At 39.7% G+C, this 26,575-nt stretch overlaps 1 protein-coding gene across 1 annotated transcript in view; it reads right to left on the bottom strand.

Annotated features, from left to right (window-relative positions):
• dcc (DCC netrin 1 receptor) overlaps nucleotides 1-26,575 on the bottom strand; it is a 307,139-nt gene that overhangs the window by 34,231 nt on the left and 246,333 nt on the right. The window contains exons 23-27 of the mRNA XM_051679498.1: nucleotides 25,554-25,586; nucleotides 13,449-13,514; nucleotides 7,239-7,401; nucleotides 6,154-6,377; nucleotides 5,761-5,877 (exon numbers count right to left, since the gene is read on the bottom strand). Of these exons, the coding sequence (XP_051535458.1) occupies nucleotides 5,761-5,877; nucleotides 6,154-6,377; nucleotides 7,239-7,401; nucleotides 13,449-13,514; nucleotides 25,554-25,586 (603 nt within the window). The remainder of the gene's footprint in view (nucleotides 1-5,760; nucleotides 5,878-6,153; nucleotides 6,378-7,238; nucleotides 7,402-13,448; nucleotides 13,515-25,553; nucleotides 25,587-26,575) is intronic.

Raw genomic sequence — 26,575 nt, 5'->3', positions numbered from 1 at the left:
GCAGTTAAGTGCATTCACTCCTAAAATCTGATCAAAAGTTCAGTTTCAGGCTGCAGATGATGTTTGGATCACTCAACATGTTTGACAGACATGTGACAATGATAATCAGTACATAGATTCAGAATTTATAATGTATCATTTTATTTTAACATGGTTGACAGTGATTGGATGATGCTGGACATTACTTTAAATCAGAATTAATTATGATAATTTCTGATGTAATGTCTGTAACATCTCAAAAACATGAATAATCAACACTCCTGGACACATCATAAACTATTTGATTAAATAAATCTGACTTTCTGTAACTTAATATTATTTAAGATTTCACAACTTAGTCCTGCTGTCCACATATAAGGACATACATTTTTAGGAGAAATATTTACTCAAAAAAAGAAAAAGAAAAAAATTAGCAGCTTAGGGGCTACTAGTTACAAATCAAAAGGAGGTTAAATAAAAGATGAAGTTAGTCTAATCTCCAATAGCACATCCATGATAAAACACAACCATGATTCTGAATCGTGCACCTCTGGCTACTGCCGTCAGCTGCTTTCATTCAGAGTACATTTCTCAGAAGCACATTCTCGATTCACAGCAGCAGCATTGAACAAGGGGCCTCGGGACGAGGTTTAGAGAAATTGAAATGTGAAGAATAATTTCCGCTATAAAACAATATTTTTTTATAAAGAAAATGAAGCCAACATTTAGGACCATTAAGATTTTCAGGACACTGAAGCACATTTTAACCTCCAAATGTCATAACCGGACATTTTACTTTCACTATTTCCATTGTTTTAAATGATGATTCTCATTATTGTCACAAAATGTCATTTATTTTACTATATTACAGTAAAAATGTATATTACAGATGCTGCTGTATATTTTTTTTAAAATTCAAATGAGCAAAAATGAATGGCAATACCAAGAGAGTACTCTTTAATGCATATATACTTTTATTTTTGGAGCTGTGGTGTGCCGATGTTTTTTTTTTGGAAGCTATATACTTTACACTTTAAATAATATATAACGTTTTTTTTTCTTTTCACAATTTGGTAATGAGAATGGGGGGGGGGGTAAAATGTGCGTAAATGTCATGAATGTACAAAAATCCTAATGGCCCTAAAAATAGGATTCATTTTCTTATGCAAAATATCATTTATTATTAGGGGCCAAGCACCAAAAGTGAGTAGGCACCTACTGTATTTGTTAGTGTTCTTCTTCTTCCGCCATTGAGTCTATGGAAGCCCGTAGAACCGTACATAGGAAAGTTGTGAAATTTGGCACATTGATAGAGGACATGCCGAACTATAACTAACCAAAATTTGGGGTCTTTAATTTAAACCCTCTAGCGCCACCAACTGTTTAAAGTTTCACTCAAATTTATGATTATCATTTTTTAACCGTAAGGCCTAGAATCAAAATTATATGTCAGAGGGATTTTTCCTCTGATTCCTTGACTCATGCCGAGTCGAATGCATACCACAGATTTCATTTCCGTCTGACTAGATTTTCTGGCATTTTTAATTTTCTGAATAACCTACTTTTTCAAACTCCTCCCAGACCATATGTCCAATTTGCACAAACTTGGTCATGTATCATCTAGGCAAACCACGGACAAAAAGTTACCAAAAGCTTTTTGATAGACCAAACCATTCTTGACGAATTTGATGGCGAGCACGCAAAAATGGACGTGAGGCTGGATCTTTGCAACACTTTGAAATATTGACACGAAACTTGGTATATGTCATAGCCATCATGACTTGAGGGTACCTGCACAGTTTCGACACATGAAAAATGTCTATTTTTGCTATTTATAACTTCTAAACAGTTTGGCATAAAATTATGAGGCTGGTCTCTTTAGATTCCGTGGGGCATAACGAGTCAAATGACAGCTAATTTTTCTATATCAGCCATTTTGGATGTCGGCCATTTTGAATTTTGCAGTAAATGCTGTATTTTACAAATACATTGGCATACCATTACGCAACTTGGTATGCATCATCAGCACTATGCCTTGAGGGTACCTATAAAGTTTTGGGCCAGTGCCATCTTCTGATCAAAAGTTAAAAATGCTTATAACATTTGATTATTTATTGTACTTTCTCTGCTCTCTTTAGATTCATTCGGTCATGCCGAATATGCTGATACCAAATTCGCCATGGTCGGTCATACTTCCTGTTCACCATATTTAATTTAATTGAAAACCTACTTTTTCGAACTCCTCCTAGGATCACACCCTGACCTCACCATGTAAATTTGGTTACTGCGCCATCTCTTCGTCAAAAGTTATATTTAATTGTATTTTAATTTAAGCATGTTTTTTTATGCTGCTTTCTTAAAGTCATAATCACTGATGTCCAATGATATTTCCGTACATGCCATCGGTGTGCTTGGCCCCGTAATTGCTGCTTGCAGCAATATTTTGTTTCTTTTGATTTTGGAGAGACATTTGGTTAGGACCAAATGTAAAAAAAACAAAAACAAAATCTGTTTATCATAAGATTATAAACAAATACAATATTTATGAGTAACTGGAGTCTTTTTTTATTTTTTATTTGGGTGGTTCTCTGAAAAATTAGACCAATTTTTTGCAATTAGTTCACAGTATGTGAGAATGGTGAGCTTCCAAAAAAATAGGCATTACTACATATTCATGATTATTATTAAATATAAACCAATTTTCACCAAAAAATAACTATAGTGTGATTTTTACTGTGATATACGATTCTGGTCATATGCTTAATTACCCCTAATTCAAACCAAACTTCTGCCTAAACAGAGTGTTTGCATGAAGAGTGTGACTATATTCCTCTTCATCATTCACATTTGAAGGCCTTGTTAGTGAGGGTTCATTAAATATGCAACAGCTCCATCTCTCTTTTTCGTGTATCTCAACTCTTTCACTGAGGCGATACCCATATCTCATCCATCTCCTAAATGCCCATAAAAAAAAGGGACACTTCCTCCCAGCGATTTCCATTTCTCCAATCGTTATTCCATCCGTACACATGCGCTTCCTCTTCCCTCATTTTCCCGGAGGACACAGATGTGAGGAGTCTTTCATGTCGTAAGGAGGTCGTACAATATTCGTTCGTCTGTCTCCTGCAGGATTCAGTGAGGGTTAGACAGCGGGGGGTCAGAGAGGAGGGATCATGTGACTGACGGCTGTTCAGATCTGAACCTGTCTGAACTCAAACCTGCAGCGCATCAAATGTGCCTCCCAAAGGAACAAATCGTTTGTAAAGTTTCACAACGCAGCATATGAAAAATCTAAAGGCAGTGACGCCGAAACGCTTGTATTCACATAAACCTCTCGCAAACCACAAAAAACAATACTGCCCACAACACGTCCTGACTCAAAGGCATGTTATCAAAGCCACAAAAAGCAACTAGTTCACCACAATATTCATATTCATATCAAAGTTGAACAACACCTGACAACACACACCGATGTCCTGAAGCAACTCATTTTAGTTTGTGCTGTTTTCTAACTATTAGTATTCTTCATACTGATTTGAAAATTAAGATTAAACTTAAATTTTAAACTTAGTTTGTGTTCCAGACATGAATGATCCATCAAATCATGTGTGTTGTTGAGGAATGGTATGCAGTTACTTTACTAGTACTTTATTTTAACAGATCACCTGAACAAACCCCTTATAGACTTACACTGAAGGAGGGACTACATTCAGATCTAGAGAGCAGAATATCACAGACACTTTTTACTTGAGACAGTAAACAAACACTCAGAACACCCTAGCAATTAGTCAGAACATCTTAGCAACCACCCTGAACACTCTAGAAACCACCTTGAACACTAGAAACCAGTCAGAACACTCTAGCAACCACCCTGAACACCCTAGCAATTAGTCAGAACATCTTAGCAACCACCCTGAACACTCTAGAAACCACCTTGAACACTCTAGCAACCACCCTGAACACCCAAGCAATTAGTCAGAACATCGTAGCAACCACCCTGAACACTCTAGAAAGCACCTTGAACACTAGAAACCAGTCAGAACACTCTAGCAACCACCCTGAACACCCAAGCAATTAGTCAGAACATCGTAGCAACCACCCTGAACACTCTAGAAAGCACCTTGAACACTAGAAACCAGTCAGAACACTCTAGCAACCACCCTGAACACCCAAGCAATTAGTCAGAACATCTTAGAAACCACCCTGAACACTCTAGCAACAACCCTGAACTCTCTAGCAACCACCCTGAGCACCCTAGCAATTAGTCAGAACATCTTAGCAACCACCCTGAACACTCTAGAAACCAGTCAGAACACTCTAGCAACCACCCTGAACACCCAAGCAATTAGTCAGAACATCTTAGCAACCACCCTGAACACTCTAGCAACAACCCTGAACACTCTAGCAACCACCCTGAGCACCCTAGCAATTAGTCAGAACATCTTAGCAACCACCCTGAAAACTCTATAAACCACCTTGAACACCCTAGCAACCACCCAGAACACCCTAGAACTCAGTCAGAACACCCTAGAAACCACCAGAGCACTCTAGAAACCAGCTTGAACACTAGAAACCAGTCAGAACACTCTAGCAACCACCATGAACACTCTAGCAACCACCCTGAACACCCTAGCAATTAGTCAGAACATCTTAGCAACCACACTGAACACTCTAGAAACCACCTTAAACACTCTAGAAACCAGTAAGAACACTCTAGCAACCACCCTGAACACCCTAGCAATTAGTCAGAACATCTTAGCAACCACCCTGAACACTCTAGAAACCACCTTGAACACTCTAGCAACCACCCTGAGCACCGTAGCAACAACCCTGAACACTCTAGCAACCACCCTGAGCACCCTAGCAATTAGTCAGAACATCTTAGCAACCACCCTGAACACTCTAGCAACAACCCTGAACACTCTAGCAACCACCCTGAGCACCCTAGCAATTAGTCAGAACATCTTAGCAACCACCCTGAAAACTCTATAAACCACCCTGAACACCCTAGCAACCAGTCAGAACATCTTAGCAACCACCCTGAACACTCTAGAAACCACCCTGAACACTCTAGCAACAACACTGAACACAATAGAAACGACCCTGAATACCCTAGCAATTAGTCAGAGCATCTTAGCAGCCACCTTGAACACCCTAGCAACCAGTCAGAACATCTTAGCAACCACCCTGAACACTCTTGAAACCAGTCAGAACACCGTAGCAAAATCTATTAAGAACATCTAATTGATTTGTGGTGCAATGACATTCTTGCAATTGTAAATAATCAAAATAATCAAAAATGATCATCAATGTAAATGTCTACTGACACGCTGCTAAAATTTTCTTCACGTAACATGTAGAATTAAAACACATATTTACTTATTAAGACCTCTAATGCCTTTGATTGCTTTGAGATTCATTGCGATTCAGCCTTATTTAAATGTCATACCCTTTCAAAACCTGCTGTTGTAATCCAAACCCTAATTCAACTGCATTTCATGGTCACTGTTGACCTCAAATGAGTGAAAGCACAATGTTCCAGCTTCTAAGGTTGTTCAGAGGTTTCAACAGTAAACTGGTTTACATGGACACCAAAAATCTGTGTATTGTGGAAAGTTGCTTATGGCATGAAAGCAGCTTATTTTAAACCATGTAAATGGTGTAAGGAAAGCAGTGTTTGAATTTACATAATGTTTCAGAATGCTGCTTTTTGCAAAAACCCTGGAATGAGCTGTTTTTTTACATGCATATAAATGGACATTGTATCTATATGTTCCTCACGTGTGTTACTGGGTTGGGAGTCCATGGGAATCATCATCTTGTTGCGTGTTGCCCTGCGGGCGGCTAACGATCGCTCTAATGTGGAAATGCTGCTGGAAGCTTCATCGACGTCTGCACCTGAAGAACAAAATGACCTTCAACAACGCATGTACACACAAATACACCAGAAACTGATATTGATTAACACCTATACATCAACTAATGGGTCGAGTCTCAAACATGGGTCTCAGCTATTTTGACACAAATTCATCTGTCTCTCAGTAGTGGTGGACACTAGAAACCAGTCTGGTGGAAATAGACAGATGTTAACATGGACACGAACTCATCCTCAAAAAACATCAACAAAACTACACAAGGTCACGCTGCTGTACAGACACTTGACTGAACTCTCACCTGAGTGGCTGCTCTTGCTGCCCATCTGGCTCTCTGATTGGCTGTGGCTAACAGGGGCGATCTCTTGGACGCTCTGGATTGGTGACTCACGGCCGGAGGGGGCGGCGCTCGAGGGCTTCTCCATGTTCTTCAGCTCCATCTCCTCGTGGTGGATCCAGAGGTCAGGAGGTCGCAGGTCTTTCTGACTGCCCTTCCTCTTATTGGCGCTGTGAGTCGCACGTTTCCTGCAGGTACAGAGACACAGACCGATAAAGAAAGAGTCAATGATGTACAGTAAAAATACACACACACACACACACACACACACTCACACAGACAAATATGACAGACATTATTTTGAAACATAATGATGTTGTGTTTTCTGCAGGACTCGTGTGTCAATTTGTGTGTGTGTGTGTGTGTGTATTTATACTGTATATCACTGACTCTTTCTTTATTTCAATTTATCATGATTACTCAAGGATAAGGTGTTGGAGTGATGGCTGCTGTCTAGATTTGATCAAAAATGACTTTTTTCAAATAGTGATGGTGCTGTTTTTTACATCAGTAATGTCCTGACTATACTTTGTGATCAGCTGAATGCCACTTTGGTGAACTGAAATACCAATTTCCTTCCGAAACAGCAAAATCTGTACATTATTCCAAACTTTTGGCCACCAGTGTATATAACTCTTCAGCTAAATTGTTTAACTGCTGGGATATCATCATTGTAAGATGCATCAATATCCTTAAATCTGACATTATGAACACTCACATTGGCATCTCATGTGATTAAATGACATGTTGCCTAACATCATTGCTAGTGTTTACTGCACACTGTGGCCTGTTATAGAGTAGTTTAATAACACACCAGCAGTGAACTTCAGTCTATCAAGCACTGATTTTACTCACAAAGCCTTTCGCATTTTATTGAGCATTTTTACCACAGCATAATTGAATGCTAGATCCTGATTTTGAAGCAAGATGCTGAATCTGTGGGATAGGAATGTTTGAGGTATGAAAACTGGAAACATGTCTTCAGAAAAACACGTTCAAAGACAAAGACAGCAATAAAAACAAACAAAACAGAAGACAGTTGAACTCACTTCCTCTGTTGCGCAGATGAGCGTCGTGTGCAGATCAACGCGACGATGACCACCACTACCACGGTAACGGCTCCCACGGAAACAACGATGATGACCAGCAGGTTACTGTTCTTCTGCGGGGTCACGCTACCATGCGGCGGACGCATCTGACCAATCGGAGGCTCTGAAATCAAGTACAAACGAACAGAGATGTGAAGAAACAGGATTCAATGTAGCACTTCTCAAACCCTTCAGTCTTTATTTACAAAGTCCTGGTAACTCACTGATCCATTTTGAAATCATGATTTTTAAAACTTGTTTTAACCAAGTGTAAGATAATTGCTAAAGGCATTAGTTCAAACCCTGTCAGAAGAGTGCTGAAATAAAATGTAATCATAAAAAACCCTCTTCATGTTGCTTCAAGCACTACTTTCATGTTTTAATTGTCGACTGCATTCGTTTTCGATGGTTTCTGTGATATATTTGAGTTCAGTGTTCTGTGATTTCATAATGATAGGGTGTTTTTTTCCAGGACATCCTGATACCCAGAGAGCAGTTTGATCAGAACTGGCAGATATCATCAGTTCACTGAACCAAACGCTTTTAATTCTCTTAAAAGAAAACAGCGGATCATGTTGTAAGAGATTCCTCTGAACAAACTTTATTATTCTACAGTGTGATACTCTCACCTGCCTCATCTAATCCACATCAGTACTGAATAAAAACAATACCGGCAAGCACACCATACACAAGTTTTATTTCATTTAACTGTTTTTGAAGGATGGGGCAGTTCAAATTGGACTATTGGACCCAATGCAACACAGTAAGTAAACAATTTCATTCATTAATATTTAAAATGTCATGACTGTTTATGGTGCTGAGTGTTAACAGATGTGCTTGAGATGAACAGTTTAATATATTCAGATGCAATGTTTTGGATGTGCATGTGATGAGGAGGAGGGCGGGATCAGCCGGGAGGGGGATAAAGACTAGCTGGAGGTGCAAGTTCGAGCACGGCCGTGCTGCATGTGTGTCTGCTACTTTATGTTTTATGTTGTTTTAAGTTCAATTACATTTATTAAATCTTTATGTTGACTGTTCAGCCAGTTCCTGCCTCCTCCTTGCCTGTCCTTATACTGTTACAGTGGTGCCGAAACCCGGGAGGGAGTCCTCGCTACTGCCATCTGACAAGGGAGCAGCCGCAGATGTCTGCCTGGGGATGGAGGGGTTGCAGCTGGCCGCTAAGTGCCGGAGGAACCGCTGCTGTCCACCGAAGAAGTGGAGGAGCGGTTCCGTCTGCCAGGGGCCGGAGGACTCACTGCCGTCCGCTGGGGGAGGAGCGAGCTGGCGTCTGCCAGAGGGCGGAGGAGCGGTTGAGGTCCGGGTGACAGCGTGTCCAGGAGCCGGCATACTGCTATGTTGCTTGGAACCGCATCCAAGACTTTCACCCACTGTTGCACTTGTGTATAGGGTTGTGTGACAATAAAGGGATTTGATTTTATTTGAGGAAGGGAGGGGAGGGCGACCTGACCTGAGTCGGGCGATGGAGGAGTGTGATGAGGAGGAGAGCCGGGAGGGGGATAAAGAACAGCTGGAGGCACCAGTTCAAGTTAGAGAGACGCAGGTGGCCGCATTGCATGTGTGTCTGTTGGTTTATGTTTTATGTTGTTTTAAGTTCATTTATATCATTAAACCTTTATGTTGACTGTTCAGCCGGTTTCCGCCTCCTACTTGCCCATTCTTATACTGTTACAGTGCATTATGTGTAAACCCTGAGATTTAGTTTGATAATATTGTGGACCCTGTTCATTCTCTTCCGAATGAGTTTCAAATATGGCTGTGTATTCGAAAGACTGCACAATGTTAACCAATCATAAAAGTGGACATTAATGTTTAATTTTTAAGGAGGTGCTGAAGCCAAAACTGAGGATTTCAGTCAGAGGGCCAGAGATAGGGTGGAAAATGAATAATCATATATTACTAAATTATGACTGTTTTAGTGCAAAAAAATAAAATAAAAAATAAATAAATGTAATAACATCATCAGTGGACCTCAGGGAAAATAATAAATATATATAAAAAAGAGCATTTCATGACCCCTTTAATTAAAATCAGCCATTTCAAATCACGTTCAATCACTCAAACTGCAACACACAATAATTACTGCTTTCATAAAACACAAAGACTTTGACTAATCTAAAGAGAGTGTATAAACAGGAGTTCCTTTTACTGGTGGCATGCTCTTGATTAGCTGCTTTTCCACTATCGGGTCAGTGCGAGTCAGGGTTCTCAACTGGCCAGCCAGGGCAAATAGCCTCAGACCTCGAGCCGCAAGACCAAAATCGATCTGCGTTCCCACCATTGGGCCAATAACTCTGCAGCGTTGCACAAAAACCCACCCTTAATTCTCCACTGCGGTGCCAATGTCACACACCCCGCCCAGTTCACAAGCAAGAGATTATTGCGTTTATATCAAATGTAAACAGCGAGATAAGTTAGCGACTGTAACTGCCATGGTGTCCCGAGTGGTCTCTCCACTAACAGCGGGACGATGTCCCAGCACACCATCTATGAAAGTTCACAGAACCATAGAATGTAATTGCTTTGGGCACTGCTTTGTCCATTAGGGGTTTTAACAGATTTGTACTGTGCCCGCATTTTTTCCTGAACCTGTACCATTGTGTGCTCGATACACAACCTGGGAAGTCCGGCGAAACTCTGCCTTTGACATTGAACCCGCCTCAAGTCATTTGTTGGCCTTGTTTGGCCCAAGGGTAATCGGCGGACCAAAGGCCAAAAAGTTGTTCAGCCGTGATGTCAATTTGTAGGCGAACCCGGAAGTCTAGTTCCCATGGGTTTTTATAATGGGGTTTTTAAACTTAAAGTAAAATAAGGTCTGTGGTAAACATTCTTTGATGAAACTTGGATGTTTTGTTCTACAACATAAATTACACAGTCATACCTCAAACGTGAATTTTGAAGCCATACTGAATTATATATATTTTAAAAAATGCATGGCGGCTTCAAAATTCTCATTTAAGGAATGACTGTGTGGGGGAGACAGAAGTTGTGCTGTCAGTCTGTTATGATTAACAAACGTGTGTGTGTGTGTGTGTGTGTGTGTGAGAGGAGATTCATCTTATGGTGTCAAATCCTTCAACACAACACACTTTGGCCCACTGCATGTCAGCGGCAGCTGTAATTATCCTGCTAAACCATTAGCAGATTACTTAACACACAGAGCTCAAACAAAACACACCACCAACAACAATAACCTGTGCAGTGAAATCAATATGTATCACAATGGCAACGCTTCTTTTTCAAATCTATTGTTATGTGCTATTTTTGCAGAAACCTCTATTACATCCTGTGTTAATTTCGTGAACTTAATTACTGACTAAAATGTTCATGGACAAAGGGTTTTTTGATTTTGCCAATGGTAACGAAGACGAGTCAGGGGGGGAAAATATAATGCATGACATTAACAATGAACAAAACACTGTTTACAGTATTTATTAATATTAAAGGAAGAAAAATCCATAAAGAATTGAAAAATGTAAATAATCCAGTTATATGTCATATGTTCCCTCAAAGAGCTGAACACCTGTACAATGAACTTTACTAACTTGTTAATTACCTCACTCAAACACATCTTACATACACCGATGAGCCAAAACATTATGACCACTCACAGGTGAGGAGACTAAAGTTTATCTTCTCCTAACAAGGCCACATGTCAAGGTCTGTGTAGATTAGATGGTAAGCGAACAATCGGTTCTCAAAATCAACGTGTTGAATGCAGGAGAAATGGGCAGGAGTAAAGACCTGAGCGACTTTAACAAGCATCTCTGAAACGGCAAGGCTTGTGGGGTGCTCCCGGTCAGCAGTGGTGAGTACATACCGACAGTGGTCTGAAGAGGGACAAACCACAAACCGGCAACAGGGTGTTGAGCACCCAAGGCTCATCGATGTGCGAGGGCAACGAAGGCTATCCAGTCTGGTCTGAACTGACAGAAGGTCTACTGTGGCGTGAGTCACGGAAAATTGTAATGATGGTTATGGGAGGAATGTGTCACAACATACAGCGCATCGCATCCTACAATGGTCACGTGAGTGTCGGAACTGGACCTTGCATCAGTAGAAGAAGGTTGCCTGGTCTGATGAGTCCCATTTTCTTTTACATCACGTGGACGGCCGAGTACGTGTGCAGTGTTTACCTGGGGAAGTAATGGCACCAGGATGCACTGTGGGAAGACAAGCCGGTGGAGGGATTGTGATGCTCTAGGCAATGTCCTGCTGGGAAACCCTGGGTCCAGCCATTCATGTGGACGTCAATTTGACACGTACCACCTACCTAAACATCGTTGCAGACCAGGTACACCCCTTCATAGCAATGGTATTCCCTGATGGCAGTGGCCTCTTTCAGCAGGATAATGCACCCTGCCATACTGCACACATTGTTCAGGAAAGGTTTGAGGAACATGATGAAGAGTTCAAGGTGTTGCCCTGGCCTCCAAATTCTGATTAAGCATCTGTGGGATGTGCTGGACCAACAAGTCTGATCCACGGTGGCTCCACCTCACAACTTACAGGACTTGAAGGATCTGCTGCTAATGTCTTGGTGCCAGATACCACAGGACACCTTCAGGGGTCTTGTAGAGTCCATGCCTCGGCAGGTCGGCACTGTTTTGGTGGCACGCGGAGGACCAACAGCATATTAGGAAGGTGGTCATAATGTTTTGGCTCATCAGTGTTTGTGACATTAATCAGCTATATCCACAACATACTTTAAACATATTACAACATACATCTGCACACACACTAGAGTCAATGCACAGGTGAACTTGAACTAAGTGCTCATCAGAATGTTTAACTTGCATTGTGAATACTCCGTTTCCTTAAAAACGCGCTAACGCAATATCCTAAACTGTCTAAATGTGACGAATCAAGTCATTTTTATTTGTATAGCGCTTTTCACAACACACATCATTTCAAAGCAGCTTTACAGGAAATCATGCATTAACAGAAAATGAAGCTGTAATATCTATAATGTTTAATGGTAGATTATGCCTTTAAAAGAAAAATCACTTCTAAAAGTAGCTCATACTTCAGTATATTCATTAAATGCAATTATTTCAGGAGCTCTGTTTTTCTCATGTTGTTTAATCTCACAAAACATATCATCTTTGATGCATGTTTAAATAAGTAGATAATTTTTTCCAAAATATTTCAATATTTGGTTAAAGTTTGGTTTGTTACTGTTTGATTCATGTTTTGCATATTAACGTCAACTTAAATATGTTATTTTTGTCAAATGATATGCTATTTTAGTCATTCTAACACTGACTAAAATTAAAGAATACAGCACAATGAAATACTGATTAAATTGAACAAGACACAAAAATGTTGACCAAAAATAAATAAAATAAAAACAAACAAAAAAAACTGATTAAATTTACATTAACCAGCATTAAACTATGCATTAACTGTGGGCAAGATTTTATAAAGACTGCATTAACTACAACAGCAGCCTAAAAAAATTTCTAAATATTTGACCAATAGCTCACACAGCTTAGCTGACATCAGCCCAAACTATAAATCGTTCATGATAAGACCAGGAACATGTACTAAGAAAGTAAATAAAGTCCATTTTAAAGCGACAGCAGATACTCTGAACTCTAATCCATTTGCGCTCGATTCATTCCCTTAAAGAGCTCCCACAATGCAATGTTTCCACTTTTCAGTAATGTTTCTATGACAACCAGACACATTTAAAATATATACGTGGGCACACAATGCATCAGCACATTTAGAAGTAAATGACAGATTATTAGCATATGCTTTAAAGACACACACACACACACACACACACACACAATTCCTTTATAACCTCAGAGTGACTCAAATGAAAGATTTAAACATACATGAAAGATTATGAAAGCATAAAGTATAAATTCGAGTTTCATCAGAACACCTGTAGCATTTTTCTGATACAGTTTAAAGGTTTGCAGGATTAAGTGTCATGAGACATGGTCGAAAATATATAGACTCGTCAAAACACATACATACAGTACATATACACACTTCTGTCTGTCAAATGTTTGGCTTGAAAAGTGCGCTTGTGCTTTCTGTCAAATACATCACACTTGCTTTGATATTTTATCTTATGCAAACACATTCATATATTTAAGCGCATGATCACTGAAGAATGTGTTTGTCATGTGATCTTACCGTTCAGACTGCTCATGTCAATCAGGTTATTGTCAGAGGGCCAGTATCCACTGTCTCCATGACGACCTGAGACAACAGAGGTCAGTACAAGGTGAGACACACATTTACATACAGCACACACACAAAACTGACAGCTCTGTATTTATGGTGTTGGCATTTGAAGTGTGACATCACAAATGGTGTTTGAAATTTCATTTGAGGTCAAGTGTCGTGCGTGTTTCTGGGGCTTTATAAGACAATAAATCACTTGAGTCTGTGCACAACAGTGATTTTACCAGAGTTAAATGGTTTATTTATAAGAAATTAGTAACACACGTTGTAAAAACTCTGTGAATTCAATTGCACAATTCAGAAATAATAACAGCCACAATACAGCATATAGAAGACTTTGACATATGAGACATCGTTATGATTGATCGAATTAAGATTGAAATCACAATACAGAGCTGTTCAGCTTGCAGTCCAAAAACCCAGAAGAGAATTCGCCATGGGTTCCCTCGGGATTTTCCTATAGGTTTTTATAATGGGGTTTTTGAACTTTATGAATAAAATAAGATCTGTGGTAAATATTACTTTGCGATACGTGAACGTTTTGTTCTACAACATAACTTACACACCATCATAATTCAAACGTGAATTTTGAAGACATATTGAATTACATACCTTTTTTTAAAAAAAAACACACAGCGGCTTCAATATTCACGTTTGAGTTATGATGGTGTGTAAGTTATGTTGTAGAACAAAACGTCCAGGTATAGCAAAGAAATGTTTACCACAGACCTTATTTTACTTCAAAAACTCCACTATAAAAAACCCATTGGAAAATCCAGAGGGAACCCACGGCGAATTAGACTTCCGTGTTCGACTACAAATTGACGTCACGGCTGAACAGCTCTATTGCCTTGCAAGGCTGTGTTCCTTCAGTCAGCGCTGTGTGAGCAAGCAGCGCCCTCTAGTGGTCTGGATGACATTATCTATTATACCACTATAATACATAGTTTAAAAGGGGGTTTTGTTCCTTTGGTTAAAACTTTTTATTTTTCTATGATGTTGCTGACATTTCCGTGGAATTGCCCAACATACAGTATACAGTATGCATAATATGAATATGTAAAGTTCTATTTCTGTTGTAACGTTCTGTTGTATTAAACTGCAAAAAACAGAAGTGCAAAAATGTTTTACAAGTACAAAATAACCTTGTTGTCATATGAATTTTTTTTTTTTGTATAATTGCTATCAGCAAAATATTTTCATATCGGTGCATCACAATTTTAGTCCTAAAATGTGATAAAACCACTTTAACACAACCTTGAGTGGATTAGTAAGGGATAATGCTCAGATGCTTATTACTGCAAAATAAACCCTGCTTGAGCTTGAAGACCCCATTGTAATGGGGTAAGGTGGGCAAGGAGGAGGTGGGAACCAGCTGAACAGTCAACGTAACTTTTAATAACCTAAATGAACTCAGATCAACTTAAACACAAACACATAGACACACACACAGCAGCCGCATGTGGCTCTCTTGAACTGGCGCTTCCGGCTCGTCTTTATCCCCCTCCCGGCTGATTAGCCCAATACAGGTTCGGGCGTGTGTCCTCACAGTCCAGGCCCGCCCTGCTCCTCCTCGTCACACTCCTCCATCGCCCGACTCAGGCCGGGGAAACCCCCGGCATGACGTACTCCCCTCCCCTTCCTTCCTGGAGGGGGGGGGGGGGATGTTAAACCTTCTGGCCAGGTCTTCCATGTCTTTCTGGTACCCTGGGAGAGACGAGGGGAGGGAAAGGTGAGAGGGAAAGAGCGAGGCGGAGCGACAGAGAGAGAGAGAGAGAGGAAAGAGTGAGAAAACTGGCTCATCAGTCCCCGTACATGTCGTCACCTGGTCCTCAGCCACTTCTCAGACCTCTGGCGGATGACAGCTCACTCCTCCCCAGGTGGATGGCAGAGAGGCCTCCAACCCCTGGTGGATGGAATGGCTCCTCCCCTTTCTCGGCAGACGACAGCATTTCCTCTGACTCTCAGAGGCTGGTAGCGACCTCTCCATCCCCAGGCAGACGGACGCGGCTGCTCCCCTGTCAGGATGGCGCGCATTCCTCCTCCTTCCCGGGTTTCGGCACCAATGTAATGGGGTAAGGTGGGCAAGGAGGAGGCGGGAACCGGCTGAACAGTCAACGTAACTTTTAATAACACAAATTAACTCAAATCAACACAAACACATAGACACACACACACAGCGGCCGCATGTGGCTCTCTCTCTCTTGAACTGGCGCCTCCGGCTCGTCTTTATCCTTCTCCTGGATAAATAGCCCGATTCCTCCTTGTCACACCCATAAAATACTTTCTTTTCTGTTTTGTATTTCTTCCCTAAAGGCTCCTCCATTTTTGCTTTAAAACAGCCAATAGCATTTAGTTTACATCACAGTCGTGAATCATGACTGCTACATGCTGTTGCTGGTCAGTGTCAGAAGATATTAGGGGGCAGGGCATTCTTATTCAAAAGCGCATTTAATTGGACAGATATCTAGAGTTGGGGTACTTGAGTCCAATGTTAATGGACTTGGACTTGTCATGGACTCTGCATTTTTACACGGACTTGGACTCGAGCCTTTCGGACTTTGGATTTTTTCCAAGTCCATGGCATTTGTGATGCAATGAAAAACAAACAAATAAACAAAAACGTAATGTAACACAGGGTGACCATATGTTCTCTTTTTCCCAGACATGTCCTCTTTTTCAGACCTGAAAAAAGCTTCTTGATCACCACTCCACATCAGAACACTTTGGATTTGTTCGTCAGGATTTGGCACTATTGAACTGTCGCTCTCTAACGGACAAAGCGTCAATTCTCAATTAAATCATCACTGATAAGAAACTGGGCATGCTACTGCTAACTGAAACCTGGCAAACACCTAATGACTTTCTACAACTAAATTTGCTTACTCCACACGGATACAAATATTTGTCTAAACCCTGATCTCATGGAAAAGGGAGCGGACTAGCTGTTGTTTGTCGAGAAGGCATGAGAGTGGTTTTGACTGAATTTCATAATGTCACATGATTTTAATATCTGGCTCTCAAGATTGTTGGTGAAACTCCTCTCATTGTGTTATTGATTTACCGACCTCCAAAGTATCAGCCTCACTTTTTCTCGGAACTTAGTGAAATACTCACTCTTGCCTGTGCTATGTCTCCACATATTATACTGCTTGGTGATTTCAATATCCAAGTTGATACTGACTGTTCAAATACATCTGAACTCATGAATGTTCTTGAATGCTTAATTTAACACAGCATGTCAATTTTTCTACCCATACCCATGGTCATATACTTGACCTAGTTTGTACATCAGGTCTTAATAATGTTTCTACAACTGGTACACAAATTGGCATCTCGGATCACAAACTTATAGAATTTTCATTTTATTTTCCTAGCTATAAGTCATACAAGAAAACTGTGGTATCTTATCGCAACCTAAAAGCAGTCTATCTCAGATGCTCTTGAAGAGCACGCCCCTATCAAGAAAAAGCTGGTGCCCTCTTCTCACTCATCGCCTTGGTTTACTCCTGAACTGCAGGCAATGAAGAGAGTGGGTCATCGTCTTGAACGACTCTGTTGAAAAACAGGCCTCACTGTTCATTCATTATCTCTTACAGAACATCAGCTGAAGTACAGAGCAGCTGCATGTTCAATGTACTTTTCCTCTATCATCCAAAAAGCAAGTTGTAGACCTAGAGCCCTCTTTGCTATGGTGAACAAGCTAATTCACCCACCGGCTCAGGACTCACACAGCTCTGATGAACTTTGTGACTCATTTCTGCACTTCTTTCAAGATAAAATTGTTTCCATTTACCAAACATTCACGCCAACCATTTCTGAAGATGCTCTGCACGAATGTCTGTCTGAACACCCTATCCACCCTTTCTCCTCCTTCACTCCCACTAGCCCATCATCAGTCAGTGATCTAATTTTACATTTCAACTCATCATCCTGTCAGTTGGACCCTGCCCCAACCTCCTTTCTTAAACACTGCTAGTCAGTCATTTCGGCACCTATTTTGCATATGATAAACACATCTCTTGCATCTGCCATTGTTCCAACTGATCTTAAAATTGCCGCTGTTACACAAGTCCTTAAAGGTCCCAACTTAGATCCATCTTCCCTCTGCAACTATCGTCCTATTTCTAACCTGCCTTTTATATCTAAACTTCTGGAAAAAGTTGTAGCCTCCCAGTTTCAATCACATCTTGCAGCTAATAATCTCTATGACCCTTTATAATCTGGTTTTCGCCTATTCCACAGCACTGAAACTGCTCTCTTGAAGGTTATTAATGATCTCCTCCTCTCTGCTGACTGAGCTCTGCTTTTGACACTGTATGCCACAAAACACTCCTTTCCCGATTTTCAGATATTGGTATTACTGGCACTGCTCTATCCTGGTTTTCTTCCTACCTCATTAACAGACAATATTTCATCTCGATTAAGAAAAACAAATCCCCTTCTGCTCCTCTCACTCAGGGTATCCCCCAGGGTTCTGTACTGGGTCCACTACTGTTCATAATTTACATTCTCCCACTAGGTCAGATCATCCGTCATTATGGTCTCAGTTATCACTGCTATGCTGATGACATCCAGATTTATACATCCGCACGTTTTGATGAAACACATGCCATCAGCTCATTAACTGCCTGTATCAATGATGTAAAAATGTGGTTAAACAGTAATTTCCTCAAATTCAATGCTGACAAAACTGAGATCATGATTTCTGGGCCACAAACACTTATAAGAAATATTGACATTTGTGTCAATATTGATGTAAATCTGACCGAACCCTCTAAAACCATTAAGAATCTGGGAATTACTTTCGATCCATCTCTTACTTTTGAAGCCCACATTAGAACCATCACTAAAATTGCTTACTTCAATCTATGTCACATTGCACGACTTCGCCCCATTCTCAGTTTGAGGGATGCAGAATCACTAGTTCATGCTTTTATATCATCACGTCTCGACAACTGTAACTGCCTCTTTACTGGCCTACCAGCTAAAACTATTGCCCGATTACAATACATCCAAAACTCTGCAGCTAGAGTTCTCACTAACACCAAGAGTTCTGCACACGTTACTCCCATCTTGTTTAGTCTTCACTGGCTGCCTGTCTCATGCCGCATTAAGTTTAAAATTCTTCTCCTGACATACAAAGCTCTCAAAGATCTGGCACCTCGTTATATATGTGATCTGCTGCATGCATACACACCAGCACGCACTCTTCGTTCTTCTGATTCCAAATCGTTGTCTATCCCCAGATTTCATCTATCCACTTTTGGTGGGAGATCCTTCAGTGTAGTTGCACCTATACTGTGGAACTCTCTACCTCAGAGCCTCCGTGACATCTCCTCTATTTCTATATTTAAATCTCAGCTTAAAACACATCTTTTATCAGCGCATTATCTGTCTATTACTGATTGATGTTTTATTTCCCCCTTTGTAATTGAGATTGTAACTTCTGTTGAAATGTATATTAATGTACTTTGTCCTGTTAAATGTATATGGAGTGTAAAGTGTCCTTGAGCTTGAGGAAAGGCACTATATAAATAAAACTTTTTATACCTGATGAAAGCTATTTCAAAAAGTGGTGAGGACACATCTTACCCGTCATAACCCATAATTGACAGTGATGTATCTAATAATCATTCAATGAATATTTGGAAACAACTGAGAAATGAATATTTTACCTCTTTTTTCCATATATTTCTCCATGTGGTCATTATTGTGGTTTTTGAGAAAATAAACTCCAAAAAACTCAACTGGTGAAAGCCCAAACACTGTACATGTGCTGCAATGGCAAGTACGTGATTGGTCCGATGCTGTGATTGGCTGCTGCTGTAATCAATCACGCGATTGGCCATTGCTGTAATTTGAGTCTAGTATGAGCCTGTGTTGTCATTTGTGCGTTCGGTGAGAGTTGAGGCAGATGTTGACATCAACAATAATATAATTACATTTATATTTAATACATTTGGATACTTATGCTGAGGTGACAGATGGGGTGGCAATGCTTTTCTTAGTTTGGCATTTGCTACCCTATGCCACCCTGGTAGATCTGCCTCTGTAACTGAAAATGTTGACTATATCAAGACAAAATCAAATTTACTACGTATCAGGGATATTTAAACTAAAATGATGGATGAAATAGACCATGATGGAAATTATACTACAACTCAGTCCATCACATATTTGTAGCACAACCTCTGTGTGTTACCTGTAAAGCTGGCACCTGCGTTTCAATGGCAAATAATTCAGAAAATACAATGAACCCTAACCTATATATATATATATATATATTCAATGGTATCTGATCTTTTCTGTTTTCTGTCTCGGTCTTGAGTCCGACTCAGCCCCTTTTGGACTCAGACTCGATATTTTAAAGACTCGGACTCGACTAAGGTGGTCTTGAACCCAACGCTACAGATATCTGTGGAGTGCAAGATGATGTCATCAATATTTTGTCTGTTTTCCTGGAAGAGAAAGACAACATTTTAAATGTTTATCTTTTAGGCGTACACTGGCATATAGACGCACTGAAGTCACAAAACACAAATTTTTTTTAATCATCATACACAACTAGCTACAACTTTCTTTCTTTGCCTTGCGGCCAAGCAAAACAAAACTCTTAAAATATAATGATTAACCCCCAAAAGTGACAGGGACGAAACATCTCAGTTATAATGGTTGCTTTGCCCCTAAATCAAAAAACACTTCACTTCCTGTAAATATTCTCTGTGTGTCTCAGTGTAACAACACCAGAAGAGACTGGGAGTATTTACAGTTTATTTACAGTGTTGCTGGATCTTTACACTCCTCGATCCAATATGAGGTGAATGCTCTACAATTCATTCCATCTGACGGTGTGTCTGTGTTAAAGTCTCAGCATGAGTGTGTGTATGAGTTTGTTTTGTAAGTGGAGAAGGACCCACGAGCTACAGGAATCTGTCAAATGTCTGTCACATCAATCTCAGGGTTTCTCCCCCGACACAGTTTACCTTGATTTATAGTCAGTGAAACGTACACACACTCTGCTCTCATTCATTGGATGTAATTGATTGTGTGTGTGTGTGCTATTTGTAAATGTAGACTTGAGGGGAAACACTACAGATTATTGCAACATTTAGAGTATAAACCCTACTTCAGCTTCATACTAATTGTAATTTCATTTTGACACAGTGACCGATGTTCATGTGTACCCAGACTCATAACACTAGCTGGGTTTCAATTGAAATGTTTAGCATTTTTTAAGTGCATTTCTAACATTTAGACTAAAGACGTCATGCACATTATCTTGATGGAGCAGCTAAATGACCCTCTGCTTCAGAGAGAGGACTGGAGCAATTGTACCTCGTTTTATTAAATGCTGTCAGGAGACACTGCATAATGAGGGCTGAAATGGCTTCAATGCCCATACGCTGCCAGCCTCCGCATACCTGGTGAGGACCAGCTGTGGATTAAACACTTCAGAATGTCAAGGGCTATGTTCGAAAACTTGTGTGCAAAGGTCTATCCTTTCGTTGGGCCCATCACATCAAGCTATACACATTCATAGCACATGCACGAATGGTCAAAACTGGTCATCGCTTGATTTTCCAGGGGTGACAGCGGGAGGTGCGGCGCATAAGCTTCTGCTTTACGCAGATGACATTTTATTATTTGTCTCTGAACCTACTAGATCTATGCCTTGCCTCCACAGAACTATTAATACCTTTTCCAAGTTCTCAGGATACAAAGTCAATTGGGCTAAATCTGAAGCTTTGGCTCTGACAGCGTATTGTCCAGAAAAGGCTTTCCAGCCGGGTGCCTTCCAGTGGCCCAAACAGGGCATTAAGTATTTGGGGATTTTATTCCCAGCAAATTTGTCTGATTTAGTCAGAGTTAATTTTGACCCTTTAATAAAAAGGTTTTCGAGCGATGTCAGCAGGTGGGCTTCATTACATTTATCGATGATTGGGAAGGTTAATGTTATTAAAATGAACTGTATTCCAAAATTCAACTACTGCTTCAGTCTCTCCCTGTAGATGTCCCCCTCTCTTATTTCAAGCAATTTGATAGCATAGTGAAGTCCTTTATTTGGAATGGTAAGCGCCCCAGGTTAAATTTCAGTAAATTACATAGGCCGATTGACAAAGGTGGGTTAGGCCTACCCAAGATTTTGTTTTATTATTATGCATTCAGTCTTAGACATTTGGTTCATTGGTCACTTCCACCTGAGAGAGCCCCTCCCTAGTTTTGTATTGAACAGGAAGTTCTTGCCCCTATTTCACCACTGCAAAGCCTTTCGATTAAACTAGCTGGAGAGGTTAAGTCGCACCCCGTTATTTTGCATTTGCACTCGATATGGACAAAAGTGTCCAGAGTGTTTAATTCTGATATTTATTTAAACGTAGCCTTGAGCATATGGCTGAACCCTAAACTATGTATTAATAAGTCCCCTTTCTGTTGGTCAGATTGGATTGTGAGGGGGGTTACTACACTTGGTGACCTATATGAGGGTGGAGTATTGAGATCTTTCGAAAATTTGTTTCAACATTTTGGCATTCCCAGATCTCAGTTTTATAAGTATTTACAGCTTCGCCACCTACTCTGCACTATTTTTGGGAGTGGCACGCACCCCCCTAAAGCGGCAGATACTGTTGGAGTGGTGATTACTGCTTTTGGAAAAGGCCATGAAGCATCAGTGTATTACTCCCTACTAATTCAGAGTCTGGGGGATGGAGCCTTGACTTCTCTCAAGAGAGTGTGGGAAAAAGATTTGAATTTGGTATTGGAGGATGGAGTGTGGACTAAGATTCTTAAAAATGTCAAGTTTGTATCTAGAGATGCAAGGGTGTGCCTTATGCAATTTAAGATTTTACATAGATTTTATTGGACCCCCTCTAGATTATATAGGCTTGGTCTTAAAGACACACCCACTTGCTGGCAATGCCAATCAGAAGTTGGAAACACTACCCATGTCTTTTGGGGGTGTGTTAAGATCCAGGAGTTTTGGTTGAGGGTTCAGAGGTATTTGTGCAATGTTTTGAACACTCAGGTTTTGCTTTGTCCCAGACTCTGTATTTTGGGTGATGGAGCGGTCATGCATTTAGGGGACAATCATATAAAAAATTGGGTTCTGACCCGTCTCATGATCGGCAGGCAAGTAATTTTAAGGGGCTGGAAGTCAAGTGGAGCACCCTCTTTTTCGGAGTGGTGTGTGGAAATGGGGAGGGTAGCTGCATTTGAAGAGGCGGTAAGTAGAAGGCTGGGGTTGAGGGACTTATTTGCTAAAAAAATGGGGCAAATATTTAGTTTTTTGGGGGGAATCTCGGGGAGGGGATGTGGAGAGTGTAGTTTAATCATGTATGTTTATTAATTTATTTATTTGTGTATATATATATATATATATATATATATATATATATATATGTATATATATGTGTATGTATATGTATATGTGTGTGTATATGTATATGTGTGTGTATATATATATATATATATATATATATATATATATATATTATTTATTTTTTATTTTATGTAAGTGTATGTATGTGTATCTGTGTATGTATGTATGTGTATGTGTGTGTGTACATATGTGTACATATATATATATATATATACTGTATGTATATATTTATATATATATATTTATTTTATTTTTTTGGATTGTGTGTGTTTTATGTGGGACCACAGGGGTGTTCGTTAGGGGTCAGGGTGGGATTGTATTAGTAGGGTTTAAATGTAAAATGTTGATTCATTATATATGTGTTGAGTTTTTTTCATTGTCATATGCACATGAATCAATAAAAATGTTAATTACAAAAAAAAAAACTGGTCATCGCTTTACAAATAAACTGTTTCCATCACCTTTCCATCACCAAAGGCCCAGATATTCTTCATACGAAGTCGTAGAATGAATGGGTATGACATCATTTAGAACAAAATCTGGCCAAAAAGAAGATGTTTTTACATTCGTTTCGGTGGTTCGTAACAGCTCGTCTGGGCGAGCTTTTACGGAAAATTCTTACCAGCTGCTAAACACCTTCTTACTGCCATTGGTCCATGTCATCTTTAGGTGTGAACTGGAGTTCCACCTACAACTTTGTTTACATTTTTCAATCAGTATTTAACATGAACACAGCGGCGTGCAGTTATTAGCGAGCTGGTGCAAATGTACCTGCATCAGTACGATCAGTTGCGCAGAGACATTTACCAAGAACATGTCATGCAATATTTTTTTAATTAGTACACAAAAGGAATTCTTTTCATTCATGTGCCATATCTACAGCGAAAGCCATTCACACATCTGCCCAAAGTAAAATATGGCTCTCTTCATCATTCTTAAAACTGTATATGTTTACTGTTACAATACTGTTATAAACGTTGCCTACGATGCTTAGATAAAATACAACCAGTTGCAACAATACTTGCTTGGAAAATAAATTATAAAGAGAATTAGCGATTTCAGGTTTGGGTTTAAAATCTATATGTACCGTTCGGGTTGGGTAGGGTCATGTCACACAGTCTCGGGTACGGTCGGTTATTTTTAAGGCCCGTTCAGACCTCAACGCCACATGTGGTATAAATGCAGGCTTTGTTCAGCTAGTGTGCTTTATTTTGTTTTAGGAAGAAAAAAAAAGCTCTGCTTCTTCAATTAAATAAATTAGGCTTAATTGTCACAAACAAAACGCAGAACATATTTCAAAGATTTGATATCACGAACATCACAAACTTCAAATCACGCAGCAGCTTGTAAACTAGACTTTTGTCGACTGTCCTGGTGGACTGCTTTAAATAAAACCTGTGCTCAATGACTCCTGGAAATCACATTAAGCATTGAGTGTTGATATTTCTTTAAAGGTAAACATGGAAAAACGTAAGCATTAAATCTGTTTGCTCTACAAAAACACACTGTATGTGATTCATTAATTGAGCAGACAGATGGTTCATTACAGTGAAGTAAGCTGACATTCATTTAATGTCTGAAATGAACAGGCTGAGATGGTTTAGCTAAGATTATGTTTGCTTATGCACATATTGAAAAAGTTTAAGCATTTCCTCTCTGTCTCTTTTTTCCATTCCTGATATATTTGCCCAAGATGTCAACGTAAAGTCCTTTTAAAACTCTTGTAGTGCTGTGACTCGTCTTAATTAATGCAGAACCGAACGAACAAACTCTCATTAAGATGCAGGATCTCTATGTCTCTCTCCCTCCATTATCTCGACACTTTCTCTCAGGACAGAATCCACTCAAAGGACTTCTTAACAAACCCAATTTCCAGCGGAGCTCTTTCAGAGTAGAATTATCAGCAGGCAGGATTCATTAAGAGACTCGTCCGTCTGCAGTCGTTTTGTTCAGGGGAATTTCTTTAACGGACTGAGAGATGAAGATTGGAACAGGGAGTTTCTAAGAAAGCAATTATTTGTGCTCTTTGTGTCTCCAACAGCAGACGAGGTGTGTGAAACACAGATATACACACTACACACATCTCTATCAGTCTCACGCGCACACACACACACACACACACACACACACACACACACACACACACACAGAGGGGTCCAAACATCTGAGATCACTAGTGAAAATGTTTCTAATGTGCAGTCTTTTCTAATTTAACACATTTCATTCCAAATTATACTATTAGCATACATGAATTTGAGAATATCTGTCTCTTTTGCTTTTTCAGGAAATCTGACTGATTTGTTGCCTAGAAATAAGTGCACAATCTGAAATATTTATTCATTTTACCTCAGCACTTTTCTTTGGTTTTTTATTTCCGAAAACAATAAAACACTGTTCAAATTGATGCACGGGTCAAAATTGACCCACAAACACAAAATATGTAAAAATTATTATCTACCTCTGGCGGGTCAAAAATGACCCAAACATAACAGTAGGGTTAAAAAAAAAATCACCTTTGAGACATTTCATAGCTAATAGATTATTATGGAGATATATACGCTGAAAATATTGAGATATCATTTTTGCAGCCATATCGTCCAGCCCTAGTTGTGTGTTATGTCATTCATTGAAACAGTATGCAGGATCTCTCTGGTGTTGTGAGATGTTCTGCTCACCTTGATCATTGGCCATCTTGTCAGGATGCTCAACTGTCAGAAAAACGTCACGATGGAGAAACAGCAAGAAAACAACATGAAAGAGAAAGAGAGAGAATTGTGTCAGTAAATATTTTTTGTACTGACTGTATAATCCACACACAAAGAAACACACCACGACTGCTTTTATACAACAGTTTTACAAACTTCATATCTAACAACACATCATGGCCAGATATTTTGTTTATTTTTATGTCATTGGTTACAATTTTGCAAACAAATATAAATGGAACTCTATGTAGTGAATGCAAACAAGCGGAGTGACACAAACAGTGAAACGTCCCAAGGCCGCGTCCACACTAATATTGTTACACTAGTTTTTGTTTAAAAATGCATTAATTTCGCTACATTTACACCTCCCATCCACACTAGAATGACGTTTTCCTCCACCGAAAATGGAACGTTTTGACAATGCTCTCCATTACAGCATGATCTGGTAAAGTGAGGGAACGTTACGAAAACGGATGAATGTGAATGTGGCCAAAAATAACAGCACTCCTGGAACACCGCTTGTCCAACCAGATTAAAGGACCAGAACGTTTGTATAATCAGAATAACAGTTCAAACACAATCGATCAAAGGACACACTTGCTTAATGTTTATCAGATTATATATTTCAAAAACACACTGAACTAAAAGATAATAGAGTTTATGAATTAAAAAGTAATCCGCAGACAGTTTTTTTAATTTATTTTTACAAGAAAGCGGTTCTGATCACTTTAAAGAATAATGTGTGTTTATGCGTCTATAGGTGTCTTCAGGGTCAAAGGTCAAACCTGCCTGTTCAGTACAACAGTAAATCTGAGAGACTATCAGACCAGTAAGACCCAAACAAGCAACTCTACAAGCTACACAAGAAAGCAGTAATTAATTCACTCCTCAACATCTGTTCCGCTTGTGTGTGTGTGTGTGTGTGTGTGTGTGTGTGTGTGTGTTTAGGTCTTTGTTTTAACCCTGTAATGATGAAGATTTATGATTTGTCC

The sequence above is a fragment of the Myxocyprinus asiaticus genome, chromosome 3 (assembly GCF_019703515.2).
Source record: "Myxocyprinus asiaticus isolate MX2 ecotype Aquarium Trade chromosome 3, UBuf_Myxa_2, whole genome shotgun sequence".
NCBI classification, from domain to species: domain Eukaryota; kingdom Metazoa; phylum Chordata; class Actinopteri; order Cypriniformes; family Catostomidae; genus Myxocyprinus; species Myxocyprinus asiaticus.
Note: the sequence above shows the minus strand (reverse complement) of the source record. Positions and strands in the feature narration are given on the sequence as shown.